General features: G+C 37.0%; 1 protein-coding gene across 1 annotated transcript in view; it reads left to right on the top strand.

Moving 5' to 3' along the window:
* The window catches only part of LOC124556532 (transcription factor 12), a 732,435-nt gene that overhangs the window by 670,460 nt on the left and 44,830 nt on the right, over positions 1-17,145 (top strand). The window contains exons 8-10 of the mRNA XM_047130486.1: positions 1,444-1,620; positions 2,757-2,819; positions 10,895-11,062. Of these exons, the coding sequence (XP_046986442.1) occupies positions 1,444-1,620; positions 2,757-2,819; positions 10,895-11,062 (408 nt within the window). The remainder of the gene's footprint in view (positions 1-1,443; positions 1,621-2,756; positions 2,820-10,894; positions 11,063-17,145) is intronic.

Here is a 17,145-nt window from a genome sequence, read left to right as displayed (position 1 = left end):
CCTGATGCCAGGAAACTTGGTTTATGTTTTGGCCCATTGTTTACACATATTCAGACAAATCAATGCTGATTTTTCCATCTCAAAAGCACGACACACAATCATAACTGAATACTGTAAACATAATTATAAAAAAAGAAGACTTTCCATGATTAATGCAAGCATTGGACATAAAAGTACTTAGATTTCCGAGAGACAAAGATGTTTTTTTTCAGATTGTGCACTAATTTTACAGGAATGACAGTTTACATACATGCACATCCTCTTTTTTTCTGATTTGTACATAATGGGAATCAAAGTTATGAGTTGGACTGGGTACTTCAGTTGTTACAAAGATCTAGAAATGTTAGTAAATGGCTGTTACCCATGCTGCAGTCACATATCACCAGGTTTATGATGATGAGTGATGGTGAGGAATTAAGCTGCTGTACATGCAATAATGTTAGGAGCCCTCCCGTGTCTGCCTGTTCTGGAAAGCATAGCTTTGATGTGTGTTCTGCAGTGATATGTGATACGCAGCATTGCTGCCAAAGAGTGCGTGCGGAGGGACATTGGCAGGAGTGCACATCTATGCATTATCTTAATGAAGTAACTATACATCGTACAATGTGGACTTTATGTGGCAGTTTAATAATTTTGTAATGTTAACTGATGTAAAAAAATATGTTCCATCCCCTACTTCACACTCTTAGATGCAATTTTTTTAACTTTCTGAAGTTAGCCTCTGTTCTTCCCCAGCATATAAGCTATCTCTGTACCAGATTTCATCAATATTGATTGATCACTTTACTCATGAAAACATAACATGTAATTTCACATGTAATAATATTCATATGGATTAATCATGTTGATAACTGTATAAGTATTGTATTCATTACATTGAATTGTGTTGTGTAGAATGTAGCAATTACTTAAAGCATTTTCACAAATATGATACAGTTCAAACACCAAAGACTAAACATAAAATTACCTTCCTTTAGGAAACTAAAATGTGATTGACAGTGATACAACTTTCAAAATGGTAAAAAGCAGTGATCAGTCGTCATTTCTGTTCTAGCTTTATTGTAGCAGAACTCTGTATCTGCCGTAATAAAGCTAGAATGGAAATGAGGGTGTTGCTACTCTGTACCATTTTAAAAGAGTAAACAGCTTTTTCAGAAAGTAAATATGTTCCCTCGTGTCCCAGTTTATTATGATATCTTTTTTCCGTGATCTGATTTGGATGAAATAAAACTTATATGTTATCCCAAGCTGTGCTCAAGTTACTTGTGAAAAGGCCATGAAAATTTGTCTAGTAGTTTTTGAGATTAGCATATTCAGACAAAAAGTCTGCCACAGTGGTTTTACAGTGTTACTGTATGTATAGATTAGTTTGGCAAAAATCGCATGCAACAATACCATTGTTACTTAGATTATAATACAGTGTGTGGTTTCATTGTTTTGCAGATATATCCCACAGACCAAAGTGTGAGCAGTTACAGTTCAAATCCCTCAACACCTGTTAGCTCACCTCCTCCACTGACAGGTGGTAGCGGTGGTCAGGCGTGGCCTCCAAGTAATGCTGGTCCACACCCCAGCACTCCCACATCACCGCATTATGCAGCAGATCGCACTTTACATATGGTTGGTACTGCTGGCACTGATATATCTGAAAACAAAATTAATAGATGTTTCATGTTTGTCTCAGGTTTTACTATTTGAAACTGGAGGCCAACTGTTTTATAAAGTAATCTTACCAGAGAGAGCAAATATTTCGGGTCAAAACTGGTAGGATTTGTGTTGCATGGTGATTTCAAAAATATTTAATATCTACCAGAATTTGAGAGTTTTCACATTAAATGCCTGAGTTATCAGCATATTAATTGGTATTAATTCTCAGCTACATTAGAGTACAAAGCATGGTCATACTTTTCAAGTATTAAAAGTTTGCTGCATGGTCTGAATTTTAACTTGGTCATGCTGTGTAGCTAATGTAGACATAAATAGTGTGTAAAGTGATGAAATTGATATTTATTTGTTTTCATTTACTAAAGGACTGTATCAAATTTTGGGTTTTAGCATTCATCTCACAAAACTTGCATAATAACATTATATTTTTTACATATTGTGCATATTTTATTTGCTCCATTTTAAAACGTAAACATTAGATGGTTAACCCCTGCCAATAAGTAATCAGTTTACATTAGCCTTAATTTGAAAATTGCATGTTTATTGTGGCATCTTCACATCTTTCGCATATAAGCTTGTTTGTCAACCTCATGATACTGATTTTTTATGCACCTTGATGTATCAGACAAGAGTAATTTCTTCTTTTCCATATATATTCTGTTACTTTTTTCCTGACCACCATCAGCACTTGTGTTGCACCTATATGTGCTAAATACATGTAACTTACCATTTCTCCATTTCTTATTTACATGTTATCATCATTACCTTCACTGTTTTTTTTCTTTTATTGAATTTTAGTTTAAATGAATCTGTAAGTGTGGTTAATAAAAGTTCACTACTTCTAATTGATGCAGTGTCTCTTTAATTTTCTTTTATCAGTACTTTGCTGTGGAGTAACTGAAGGCTAATTCTTTTTTATGTTCATAATGTTCTTATCATAAGGCATTTCAGGAGCTAATTATTTAGTTGTATTTCATTTGATTTATGCATGGTTTGTAATGCCTGTGTTTGTTTTATTTTTATTTTCCCCCTGACCATTCATTCATTCCTGTCGTGTGAAACATTACTCCACCGTTTGTCGGTGATTGAAGCAGGCTGCCCCTGAACAACAGAGGCTAGATGCAGCAATAGGTTTTCTTCGAGACCATGCTGAGGTAAGATTGTGCAAATAATTGCCCTGATTAAATTAATTCTAGTGTCATATAGCATACTCCTAAGTTTCACTAATTCCTCCACTGACTAATTGTAGCCACTGACTATTTTATAGGAGAACAGATGTATATGGTAACAAACTTGTGCGGTATAAAAATGTCTATAGTGGTCATCACTAAACTAGGCAGGCTGAGGTCATTCCACCAATTACAGCATTGCCAGTTAGTGATTATTTCATATGCTAGAAAAAAAAAAAAACTATCTCTCATTTTAGTCAAGAATATGATGGAATACTTTCCAAAAAAAATTCTCGCCATTCGTTATGAAATAAACTGATGTTACTAACAATTTTTGAGAAAATTACTTTTTTTTTACATCAACATGTGGAAAAGCCAGATGCACTAATATATTTTGACTGTAAAAATATGTGAATATTCTCAAAGTTTATAGATGTATCTAATACTCTTTTTATTATGAATATGTAGAAGTATTTCAAGATAAAAAAGTGAAATACTGTAAGAGTTGTGAAATCGTTTTACCTGTTTAATGCAAAATGTTGTCACTGATAAATTTGTGTTTCGTTAGACCTCGTAGAAACTTCCTAAAAGTTTTTTTTAAAGAATATTGTAAAATTAATTTTGGCAACAATTGAGTCATAATTATTTCCCCGTTACACATACACACGTGATTTTGTTTTCAAGAGACTCCATAAGTGACAGCCAGTATACTGCCACCAGAATTCTTTACCCTAATATCATAGAGAATATTTCCAACTTCACAAAAAGACTATAGTCACATCTGTTACAAAGTCTTCGTTATTGAACCCATCACCCAAAACACTGATATACACTATGCAAAAGCATTCAAGGATTTGTAGTATTTTAGAAGTACAGTAGGATAAACATGAAGAATGAACATAACTCTACAGATAATGTGTGAAGTGAAACATTTGCAGATGATTCAGTGACTATTTACCAGTTTGCTATAAATGCTATTGAATCTTGAAGTTTCAGACTTAAAAATACTTTGTAGCATGTGGAAACTATCCACTATACAGCCTATAAAGAAAAAGAACTTGCAGTGAGGTAGCGATATTATTAGCTTGGCTGATCAAGAGCATTTAAATGCTGAATGTTGTTTAATATCTTATATGCACCTAAATTTTTACAATATCTGATTGTGATTCAAGTTCACTATCAGTCATATTCAAGTTTGTTCCACTATAGCATCCCTAAAGCACTGCTTAACATAGTGTTTTTCCCACATCTCTTCCACATGTACACATTTAGCCAAATCACCTTTTGTAACAAAATCCAGAGCTTCACTTGTAAGGCATTCAGCATCAGCAAGCTTGAAAGTTGTTCCTTTTTGCTATATCCCATTTAACTTGAGCCCATATTAACACATTAGGGTTATACTGCCTGTGATGTGGCAGAAGTTGCACAAATTCATGTCCCATTCCCTTTGCAATGTTGTCCAGTTTTTAATACTTCTTCACACTTCTTATTTCTTGCTCTGATAGAAGTTCATCCCTAGTTCAACCAGAAGAAAACTGAACACCTTTCTTGTGAAGCCAGTTATGCTATCTGCTTCTTGCCAGTTCAGAAATGGTGGTTTGTCATCTTGCATCATCCATTACAAAAGTGCTTACTTCTTACAGTGAGCTCAGATTAATGGACAGATTCATGAAAACCATGCCATTCATTTCCTAATGGTAATCAGATTCAACAGAAATTTTAAAGCCATGGAGTACGTATTAATCGTGCTCCTTATATAAAAGCAGCAATTGCAGATCCAGCATTAACCATAAAGTGCCAGTCACATCAACCTATAGATATGTCCAGGCCATCATTTCCCATGGTGTAATGTCAAATATATTTGTTTCATATGGTTTTTGTAAAACACAAATGTCATTCAGATAAACCACAAGCCTATTCCACACCATGTGCAATAAATGCATAGATTGCAAAAATGTAACTTCACAAGGCCATGTGCTTCTCCTGTCAATTTTTGTCCTTGAGCAAATTAATGTTCCATCTAGATTCTTTGTCATTAGCAATTTTGCTGAAAAAATTTAAGACATTAGGTATTATGTATTTAACCCACTTTCTAATGTCCATTTGATTTCGGCATACATGAAGAAGATGCAGGCATTGTGACTTTGCTATGCACAGAGTGTTGCTCTTTAGTATCACTCATAATTTTCTGTAAAGCTGAACAAGCTCATGGTACGAAGTGATACCAGCAGTATGCAAGTATAAAATTGTAATGACTGATTGGCCAGTACCTGAAACAGCAATCTTGAAATACCAGGGTCAAGGTGGAGTGAGACATAAAGAGCTGAAACGTGCGTCCTTGAACCACCAGATTTTATGATGAGGGCTATAGTGACAATGATACTATTACAGAAACAAAAGCAATAAGGTTATCAATGACACTAGGAGAATATTTGTGTTTGATCAAACTTATAGCCAGTCACTAACAATCTACTAAAAAGACAAACTGAGAACATTCAGTTCAGAGCAATTGTTGTTAAGGCTGAAAATGTTACAAACCATTGTTTACATTATGTGTACCAAGTAAAGTAATATTGGATGGGATGGACAAATGCTACCTTTTGGAATATATTGTGAAAACAGGCTATTACACTTTTGCTACATAAGAGACTGCAGAAAAACTGATAGAGAAAACTTGATAGTAATTCATGCATTAGTGAGAAAGGTTATTCATGAAACCTACAGTAATTTGCACAGGCAGGAAAAATCTGTCAGAAAAACCTTGGAAGTTCTGGTCATATACAGCTTGTTCAGAAATCCCCGTTACAAACTTTTAGGACTTGTAGAGGGGAGTGAGTACACAATATTTTGAATAGGAACCCATGTCAGGAGAGTATTGTTTCTGTTCTGTGACTGTTTTAATTCATATGTTTAACTTGTCCAATTCTGTTTGAGGAATTGAATTAGGGATGTCACAGTATAATTATTAGGTTACAATTCGAAAGGAAAAATTACAAAACATACAGTTATCACTTAAGCACATTTGTTTGTGTTAACACTTAAACATTATGTGTTTACATCATTCCAGAACAAAAAGAACCCAGCATACTGTGTGTACCGAACAGTAATGATGCATTACAACAGCAGCTCTATGTGGGAACCACCAGCGTTATTACAGTCATTGTACATACGAAGCATGTTCTGGTATACACTTTCCATCCCACCTGGTCTCTCTTCAATTTCTCGAGCAGCGGCCAGAGCTTGTGCCCACAGATTTTCCTTTGTCTCTGCAGGAGTCTTTTAAATTAAGCTTTGCATATGACCCCACAAGAAGAAGTCCATAGGAGATAAAGCCAGCGATCGCAGTGGCCATGTAGTTGGACCACCTCATCTTATCCATCTTTCACCATATAGTCTGTTGAGATGCCTCCATACCACCTTTGAGAAGTAAGGAGATGCACCATCATGCTGAAACCGTATTTCCTGACAGACAGTGGGACACCTTCCAAGAGTGGGCCCAATATGTTTTGTAGGAATATCAAGTATGCAGGATCTGTTTGCTTGAGGAGAAGGAGGTATGGCCCAGCCACATGATCGCTCAGAATACCTGCCCACATGTTAATACCAAACCGGTGCTGAAATGCCTGAATATGTATGGCTGTTTTGTGAATTTAGAACACAATCCGTAGTGAACTTAAATTCATCTGTGAACAGAACTTGACATGGAAACAGGGGTGTGTCAATGCAGCGGTGCAGGAACCACATACAGTACGCCATGCATTGAGGACAATTGGGTGGACCCATAATGTGTGTACCCTTTGTAAGTTGTATGGATGTAGTTGTTGCTCATGCAGAACATCCCAGATGATACTGTGACTAACATTCACTGCACATGCTATTCAAGTACTCATTGATGGATTCTCTTCAATGCAATGCAGTACATCTTCTTCAAATTCAGACGTGCAGCATTGCTGTGGGGCACTACAGTCCTGCCTCCTTACAGTGAAGGTACCTGTTTCTCGGAGCCGCTGCATAACTTGGGCAAAAAGTTTGTGTGATGGGTGTTACATTGTGGGAAATGTTCTTGATACAACTGACTAGCAACTCTCCCATTACCTTAAGCTTTTCCATACACAAGAAGCATGTGTGTGTCTTCTGATAATGTGTACTGAACCGTGTTTACTGTATCGGAGATGCACAGGCATTGAATACTTCTTGCATCAAGGCAGACATTAAGTGACATCAGGTGACCATCTGATGTAGTACAGGTCATCCTGTCTACCCTATTGCATATCAGGACAAACAACTCATGAAACATGTTTCTTTCCATCATCAGACATGAACATAATTACACATCTAAACTAAAACCATCGTAGAATGGAAATGATACATTTCTGGACATTGGTTCCTAGTCAAAGTATTATGTACCCGCTCCCTTTCACAAGCCCTATAAATTTGTAATGGGAATTTCCGAACACCTTGTATAGAGTTAATGTTCCACTTGATATCTCGTGGATCAGTCTGGTGTTGAAATTGAAGACAACAGACAGAAAGCAGGATTATTAAATTCAGCCAATAAAAATGTATTTATGCATGAGGATACTACAGTGGTGGATACATATGGGTGTTGTGCGACCCCCCCCCCCCCCCCCCCCTCCTTGCAGGGCCCCACTCATTGCCACCCACTATGCCCCCACCAGTCAGCCCACATGCTATTTGTTCTTTCTTTCATCAGTTGACTCGACTGAATCAAGTTATTGAGTAGTTGTACTTACCTATGTAGCACGCATTCCTACATCATCGTATTTCATACATTTCTGTCTGGCATTTAGGGATTGACTTAATGGCTTAGCTCTGTTGAACACTCACCCTGACATTGATTGTCCTATTGACGATTTAAATAACCAATTTACCAGTAAGAATAGGCAGATAGAATTCATCATTTAAGGAAGAGAACCACAATTGCAGCGTTTTTATATCATAAGATGGCATTGTCTTGTATATGTGTATTATCAGTTGAAATATTACTCTCTTACACTTTGCATGTGTTGATTATTTTTTATTATGGTAAAAGTAAAGGTAGCTCAAGATGCCTTTAGCACCCCCTCCTTGAGGTTTTTCTGTATCCGCCACTGGGATACTACTGTACTAATGTCTGACTGCCAGATGGACACACAAATGAGAGATAGCGGAATAAGCACCAGTAGCATTGGAAAAACAATCAAGACTACTCAAATCAAATGAGACACTAGGCCTCACTGAACTCCAGTTAGATTCGCCATTGAATAAACTGTGGAATTTGCCTCTTTTCTAGCTCATATTTATGGAGAATGTTGCATAGTGAGTAGTCTCATATGGTTGGAAAAGATCACAGATCACTCTTGTATGCAAAAAAGAGGAAAATATTGGATACACAAAATTGTATATCAGAATTGCTGACATCCATTTGTTGCAGGGGGGGGGGGAATTCTCTCAATGAGTTGTTGGCAGGAATTCAGAAAAAAAAACCACTTGAGAAAAATGACTTGCTTTATTCATTAATGGTATCATGAAAACAGTAGTTGCAAGTAAACAGGTAAATTCCATGTTCCTGTATGGCTAAAAGGTGCTCAACAGTGTACCACATCATTGACTACTAACCGAGATACAAGTATATGAAATATCTTTGCAGATACGAGATTGTCTCGATGACTGTTTTACTAACAGAACTCAGTGTGGTGAATGTACATGAAAGTAACATTGGGTGTGCCCCATAAAACCATAATATGACTCCTCGCGTTTTCAAAATTCGTATGTGATTTGTCAGATGGGATCAGTGGCACTATAGACCATTCACTGGTTAATGCTGTTCTATACTACAGGAAAGTACTGTTGTTGGATGAGCATAAGGAAATGCTCAAAATTGTAATGAATGACAGCTCTATCTAAATGTGGATGAACACAAGATAATGCCTATAACAAAGAGAAAGTACCTAATAATGTCTGATTACAAGAATGGTGGTGGACATTTGGAGTGCTTCACATCATTTTAAATACTAGTGGTAATGCTATGAAGTGACATGAAATGGAATGAGCACTTAAAATCTGTATTAGGAAAGGGGGAATTGAAAACTTAGATTTGTTGGAAGGCTTGTGGAAGGCACAGTACATCCATAAAAGAAATTGTACACAACACGTTGGTGCAACCTATTCCAGAACAATGTTCCAGTGTTTGGAGTCCTTATCAAATAGGCAAGACAGCAAACATTGAATTAATTCATTGATGCATTACTGGGGTTGTAACAGGTTGGTTTAGCCCATTTGAAAATGCAACATGGGTGCTCAGTGAAATAAAACAGGAATCCTTAGAGAAAAAGTGAGATGGTTGTTGTAAACACATTTGGGTAAATTGTGGGAATATTTGAGAACTACTGTGCAGTCATTCTGCTGCCACCATTGTGTATCTCATGTAGAGATCATCAGAATAAAATAAGAGAGATTAGGGTACAAATAGGGATACACAGAGAGTTATTGTTTCCTTGCTCAATAGGAAAATGGAGTAGTTTAGAAAATTGCTAAAATTTCTGTGACGTACCCCCCTCCCCACGATGCATTGTACAGCAGGTTGTTGAGCATAATTTAGATGTAGTAGACTATGTGGTGGGCAATTCCCTTGTTCTCTCATTTTGATGTTTGAGAGATTTTTGTCATTAAAATGTTGAAATTGTACTGAAATAGTACACACTTGTTACTTTTTTCAGACTTACCAACAGAAACACTGAAAAATGAAGGAAAACATTAGTGGTTTACACTCTGATAGATACCTTTAAACCTTCTTAATTTTTCCTTTTGAGTAAGACATCAGTGGATGAAAGACTCATACACTCACTGAGGCTAAAAAAGTGAGACAAAAATTATGATGTAACCAATTAGCAGTCTTAGAAGTAAATATGATACCTATGGGTTTGAGGTCTGAAATCAGTAATGAAGGTTAGAGTGATGGTAAAAGTAGTAGGAGAAATATAAATTAATTCAGAATGAAAGAGACCCAAAGTATTTCAGTATGAGACATGTGACTTTGGTGTGTGGTTTTCTTGTTTGCTTTAAGTACCATTTTGTTTCTTCAGATTCTTTCTTTTTTCTCCTTTCACCTTGTATTTTTATTTTTATTAATGTTGAATACTTACAGATGTGATGTGTGCTTCTGCAAGGAAAGGGTGGGAAATAACAGAAAAATGGCAAAATATGTATGACTTGATTGTCTCTCAAAGCTACTTGGAGCTTTGATATCGTCTCAGTTTCATTAGGCTCCTGCTTTGTCACCATACTGCTCAATATATAAGTAATTTGTCCATAAAAATGAGTGCCAGAACCAAACTATGTCAAAATAGATAAAAATTATACAAAGAAGTCGGTAACAGTTAAGGGCACACAAAAATTGTCATAAATTGATTGGTTGACCTTGTAAGGACACATACACAAATGAGACACAACAGGCCAAGATGAATGGTAAGTAACAGTAATTGCTTCATCATCATCATCATCATCATTATCATTATTATTATTATTATTATAATCGTCAAAACACTTATGATTATTGTTTAGAGATTTACTGTTATCTAATCGAAATCACTACTGTAATCAGCAGAGGTGCAATAGATCATTGACTAGGCAATTTTTTTGAGGATTCCACTCATCATATGAAGATATGACAGATGTCCAAATAATATATGTACTATGTTAATTATGTGTGGAACCTTTGTCAGCTGAAGACTGTGTTTTGGTAGGTTCATGATGGCATTTCAAAGAATTTAGCAGGCAGCAAAAGACTGTTAGTAACACTGGTAAACCTTCATATTGTCTTCTAATTTATATGGTTGGGTGGATTATATGTTTTAGTGTATGGACACTACAGAGACGTATGTGTTATTACAGTTATTTTGCAACTTGCTGTCAAAATGATAAGGGCCAGAAATACATTTAACAAGGTGAATATTGTTTGCATTCAGAGGAAATGTTGCTTAAGTAGTTGTGTGTTATGTTGTCATGTTGGATTGAAGCTTTTTATTCCTCAGGGAAACCTATTTTGTTTGATTGTGCAGGGCACACGGATGGAGGAGAGATTAGATGATGCGATTAATGTACTTCGCAACCATGCAGAGAGCCAAGCTTTGGGGCTGCATGCTGTTGCATCATCTACATTGCAGACACATTCCAATGGACTACTTAGTTCTTATCATCACACCCAGGCAGCTATTGAGTCACATCTGGTAAGTTATAAAGTAATTTGGGTGATGTATATTTTCAGACTTCTCCGAGTCATCTGTTTCAGCTTTCATCCCTAGAATGAAATATTCTGCAGATGCTGATATGTAACTTGGTTTCTTTTAGTTTTTCTATTTGTGTCACTTTTTGTTCCCTACACATTAATCTGAATTTTCACATTTTCTGTTTTTATCATTTTAGTGAGTAAAACACTCATTCATTTCATCATTACTGAATATTGTGAGAAGCTAAATGGACATCTGTAAGTCCTTATCTATTAGACCACTATTTATACATCTTCTTCCCACTACTTTCAAATGTGCATACCCCTCAGTGAGATTATGCAGAATAAGGGAGTGGTCAGTCTTTCGCAGGGTAAATTTCCCATTTTTGTCAGCACCCATTAAAATCTCTAGTGGCTATGATGAAGTACCTGACCTCATATTAAAGGTGTGTGCTCCCCATATAGTAAAGCCATTATCAACCATCTACAACCAATCATTAAAAACTGGCATTTTTCCAGATGCTCTCAAAATAGCTAAAGTCTCACCATTACTAAAGAAAGGTTCCCCTGATTTAGTATCCAATTATAGACCATTATCCATATTAAGCATCTTTTCAAAAATCCTGGAAAAACTTTTTTATGACAGGCTTATAAATTTCATAAAAAACCAAGCACCAATCAGCATTCAACAACATGGTTTTAGTAAATCTTTATCCACCCAGACAGCAATTTTTGAACTGTTGGACCACATACTGAAATCAATTGACCAACACAATATAGCTGCAGGTATCTTCTTAGATCTCTCTAAAGCCTTTGACATACTAGATCATAAAATACTGCTTGCTAAATTGGAAAGAAGAGGAATAAGAGGTGTGGCTCACAACTGGCTATGCTCTTACCTACAAAACCGCAGACAGAAGGTATCACTTCAATACGATATTAATGTACAGAATAAAATAAATAACACAGTTTTCCTCTCAGAGGAAAGAACAATAACATATGGTGTTCCCCAGGGTTCTGTTCTAGGGCCATTACTTTTCCTCATTTACATAGATGACCTTGTCGAACGTATGAGCCCACAAGAAACTATCCTGTTTGCTGAGGGATACAAGCATAGTGTTGACTGGATCTAGCCCTGAATCCCTTCAGACAATATCTGATAACTCTATGAGAAAACTTTCTGAGTGGTTTAACAAAAATGGCCTAATTGTTAATAGTGGGAAAACTGTATGTATCAACTTCCATCTAATTCCCACATCCAATCAAAAAACTATCCAAGTAAAGTTAAATAATGATAAAATTGAAAATGTAAGTGCAACAAAATTTTTGGGTCTATGGGTCCAACAAAATTTAAAATGGGACACACATATAAACAACTTTTTAAAGAAACTCTCATCATTGTACTATGGACTAAGAATACTAAAATCTACTACAAGTAAATCCACAATAATGCAAGCATACCATGCGCAGTTCCACTCATTGCTCCGCTATGGAATCATCTTTTGGGGAAATTCAACTCACAGCACAAATATATTTAAACTACAAAAAAGAGCACTGAGGATAATCTGTGGCCTCAAAAAGCTGGAATCCTGTAAATGTCAATTTATAAAACTTAATGTTCTAAGCATCCCATCCCTATTCATTCAAGAAACAATCCTATTCACCAGGGAATACCTCTCAAGAACAGGCAAATTAATCCAAAACAATGATATACACGCTCATTATACCAGAGGGCAATCTAATATCCATCAAATTTTTTCAAGGACATCATCATACCAAAAATATATAACTCATCTGGGTGTTGTATTACACAATAAAATTCCAGAACAAATAAAAACTGCTCCAGATCCAATATTTAAAAATAAACTAAAGGCATTTCTGACAAAGCACTGTTTCTAATCAGTACAAGAATTCCTGGAAATGAAAAATTATAAAGTTCCTTTGTAAAATACTGTGATTAGAGTAAAACATTCTGTAGGCAAAATAATAACCTAATTTCTACTATACACAACTATGTTTCAGTTTCACTTCCCAAAATTTTTTAACTCGCTTTTTGAATGTACAAGTACACATTCTAATAGTATTAAAACTTAATTGTCTGTGAAATCTCAATCTAAATTTCATGTTTAATGTAGTTTTTAAATAACATTGTCCTTCTGTTGTGTTTCCAGTTGACCTTTTCACTATTCTGTAATCTCAGTGATTATTTGTGTAAATTTAAAGTAGCACTACATTGCCTACATGTTTCTTAGTTCCCCATGTAAATTGTTTGTATTCTCTGTATGTGAAGTTACTATATTCATCAATGAACAATTTTGTGTACATTTTTTAAATGGCAGTCCATTGCCTATTTTTTTTTCTCCAACAACATATTGTTAAAAAAAAATGACTTGTCCTATATAATATGTACTTTGTACAATATGTGATCCACAGGATAAATACATAAATACAAATACAATACAAATACAAATACCTCATGGCCTTTGGTTAGCATCGCTGACTATTGACTGTGGGGTACTGGATTGACTTACTTTAAGTGATCAGGCCCAGATGACCGCATGGTGTCACAATTAGGGCTTCCAACCTCATTCTGCCCTTTGCTACATGTCTCAATTCTCCAAGATGTTCAAATGTGTGTGAAATCTTATGGAACTTAACTGCTAATGTTATCAGTCCTCTAAGCTTACACACTACTTAACCTAAATTATCCTAAGGACAAACACACACATCCATACCCGAGGGAGGACTTGAACCTCTGCCGGGATCAGCCGCACAGTCCATGACTGCAGCACCTTAGACCGCTCGGCTAATCCCGCATGGCTTCTCCAAGTTTCCCAGCTGCATCAAGTGTTTTCTTTCTCCACCCATCCATTGCTTCATAGGTCTTACCAATAGTTTTCTGCGTGATGAGATCCACTTCATTGAAACTTTAGGCCCTATCATTTCTGTCTATCTTGTAGTGTGTCCAGCCTATTGGAGTGGATTTCTTTTCATAGCTTCAATGATTGAATGGGGATTTTTCTCTTCTCAGGAATGGGTATATGTTGTCCTCACCATCACTGACATGCAAGTTGCCAAAATGGCATCAAATAAGAAGGCCGCTGAAAAATCCCAGATGGGGCCTCTCAGCCAAATGCACCATATGCACATTTCATTTTTAGTTCTCATGTTTGAATTTTTTGAGAATGTCTGTGTGTAGAGTTGTGAATACATAGTCTGTATGCTGTTAGTTTGAAGTCAGTCAGCTGGGAGTAAAGTAAATTGTTGGGAACATGGTAAATACCAATGACATTGGAAGGTTGAAAATCAGAGAGATATGTGTCCATATCCCATTCATAACTTACGCCAAGTATTATTATTTTTAAAAATTATTTTATGATAACAGGGTCAGTAGCAGAATTATACAGCATATTAATTTATCTCATAGTTTCAAGAATCCCCTTTCCATGTGGATATTTTATAGTTTTGTTACCATCACTTCTGCTCATTGCTTCTAAGCCATCTCTTTTTCATGAAAATAATTTCTTTCTGAATAACTGTTTTCATGAATTTGTTATTAACTTTTCCTTTTTGGGAATACTAGTTCTTTAAAGCAAATCATCTTTATCCCTTACTTTAAAATTTTCTACTTTCAGGTTACAGTTCACAATAATTTCTTTGTTGTCCATGCATACTACTGATAGACTGACAAACACAGAGCATGGGAAAATGAAAAGGATGAGAGAAAGTAAAAGGTGAAAATTATAGGGCAGAAGGATCGAGAGCAACCCTTAGCACCAGGAACTGAGTAAATAGAATGTTTGGGATGGAATATCAACACTTATGAAAAGGATAGATTTTCAATACCCTTAAAGATGACACATTATGTTGCAGACAGGCATTTAGAAAATGACTCTTTAAGTTCTGAGCTTTCAGCTAAAGCTTTCTTCAGAAAAGAAAAGAAAACACACACATGACCGCTATCTCTGGGTGAACTGCAACTGTTGTATTGAATGAAAGCAGCAATGTTGGAGTGGGTTAGGGAAGGGGGAGGGTTAGGGTACAGTTGGCTGTCTGGTAGAATGTGGCAGGACAAGCCTGTCAGGAGCAGTGCTGGGAGGCTGTGGAGCAACTGGGAGTGGAAAAGGAGAGGAGCAGAGAGGGGAAAAGTCTTGCGGATATATGGCAGAAGGGGCACACAATGATGGTGAGGGGACGTGAATTGGTAGGAAGTGATAGAATAGAGGGGGCACAAATTGTTGGGTGTAAGATATGGCGATAGTAGGTTATTGTAAGTCGAGGCCAGGAAAATTATTGAAGCAGAGAATGTGTTGTAAAGATAACTCCGATCTGTGATGTTCAGAAAAGCTAGTGGTGGAAGAGAGAATTCAGATAGATTGGTTTATGAAGCAACCATTGAAATCATTCTAGTGGATAGCTAGTTGATAGTCAAACCAATATAAAAAGCAGGGCAATGATAACAGCAGAGGTGATATATGACGTGCTGCTTTCACAGGTGTCCTGGCCCCTGATGGACTGGGAAGAGCTTGTGACAGGACTGGAATAGGAAGTGCTGGGTGGCTGGATTAGGCAGGTCATCCACCTGGATCTCACCCAGGGATATGATCTCTGTGGCAAGGAGTTGGAATTGGGTATGACACAGGGGGTAGACTGGGGAGTGGTGGGTGACGGACCATGACATTAGGAGAGGTGGAAAGAATCTTGTGATTGTTGCACCCCATTTCAGGACATGATGATAGAAAATCAAAGCCCTGATGTAGGATGTGGTTCAATTGCTTCAGTTGGGTGTGGTATTGGCTGATGGAGGGGTGTTCCTTTGTAGCTGGGTCTTTGTGGCAGGAGGAGGATTGAGGGTGCGTGAGGATATGGAATGGGAAATCTGTTTGCAGTCAAGGTCTGGTGGATAGTGCCTGTCTGTGAAGGCCTTCCTGAGACCTTCAGCATAATGGGCAAAGGAGTTCTTGTCACTGCAGGTACGCTGTCCCTGAGTGGCCAGGAAATTATCGCAGACTCAACCTACAAGAACCTACTGTCCTGACACCTTCCAACCAACTATTTCCACCCCCTCTGTTCCATCACCTCCTCCTGATTCACATCCCCTCATCCTCATTGTGTGCTGCTCTCTACCACTCACCCACTAGTCTTCTCCCCTCTCTGCTCCCCCCCCCCCCCCCCTCCAACCCTGTCACAACCTCACAACTCTGTGCCTGACAGATTTGTCTTCTGCTGCTTTATAGCCCCTACTTGCTCCACCAGACAGCACTCTTCTCTCCCCCAATCCATATCCTGTCCCTCCTCCTTCCATGCCCCACTAAAGATTGCTGCTTTCATTCAACAGAACAGTTGCAGTCCAGGCAGAACTGTCGAGAGATACTGGGGATGTGTGTGTCAGATGTGCCTGCTAGCATGAATGTGTGTGTTTTCCTTTGTTTTCTGAAGAAGGCTTTAGCTGAAAGATCAGTGTGTAACAGTCTTTTCGTTGTTTCTGTCTGCAACTAAATGTATCATCTTCATAGTTAATAGCAGTATATCCTTTTCACAACTGTAAATAGAATGGTTCCATTTTTACACTTGCCTGAATACTGTTTTATATTTCAGTAGGTGCGGTCATTTTAGATATTATCAACAAAAACTTTATATTATGAGACTGTGGTCTTTGTCTTTCCTTCAGTCAATGAATATGCTATACAATACGCTTTTTGCTCTGACATATTTCTGTTTTCTTCTCTCTCTGTCCCTCCCTCCCTAGCCTTTTTTGCCTTCCTCTTTCTCAAAATGTTTGATTTCCTTCCAAGTCATCTACATTGAAAACAATACATATTTCTAAATACTGTCCCAAGAAGCATATTTGTGAATGATATATTTCTAATTACTATCACTTCATCAAGGATACAGATAACATTAAAAGAAAGGCATTTTTAAATGCTTAACACCAATGCCTCTTATTATATATTGGCTGGTTTTCACATGCCACATATTTTGTGCTTGGGGTGTGTTTGGTGTTGGATAGTTCTGTTTATGTCATCACACTTAAATGTAGCTCAGATCCTCATTATCCAGTAAGATCTGATCCATGTGATAATG

The sequence above is a fragment of the Schistocerca americana genome, chromosome X, assembly GCF_021461395.2.
Source record: "Schistocerca americana isolate TAMUIC-IGC-003095 chromosome X, iqSchAmer2.1, whole genome shotgun sequence".
Classification (NCBI taxonomy): Eukaryota; Metazoa; Arthropoda; class Insecta; order Orthoptera; family Acrididae; genus Schistocerca; species Schistocerca americana.
Note: the sequence above shows the minus strand (reverse complement) of the source record. Positions and strands in the feature narration are given on the sequence as shown.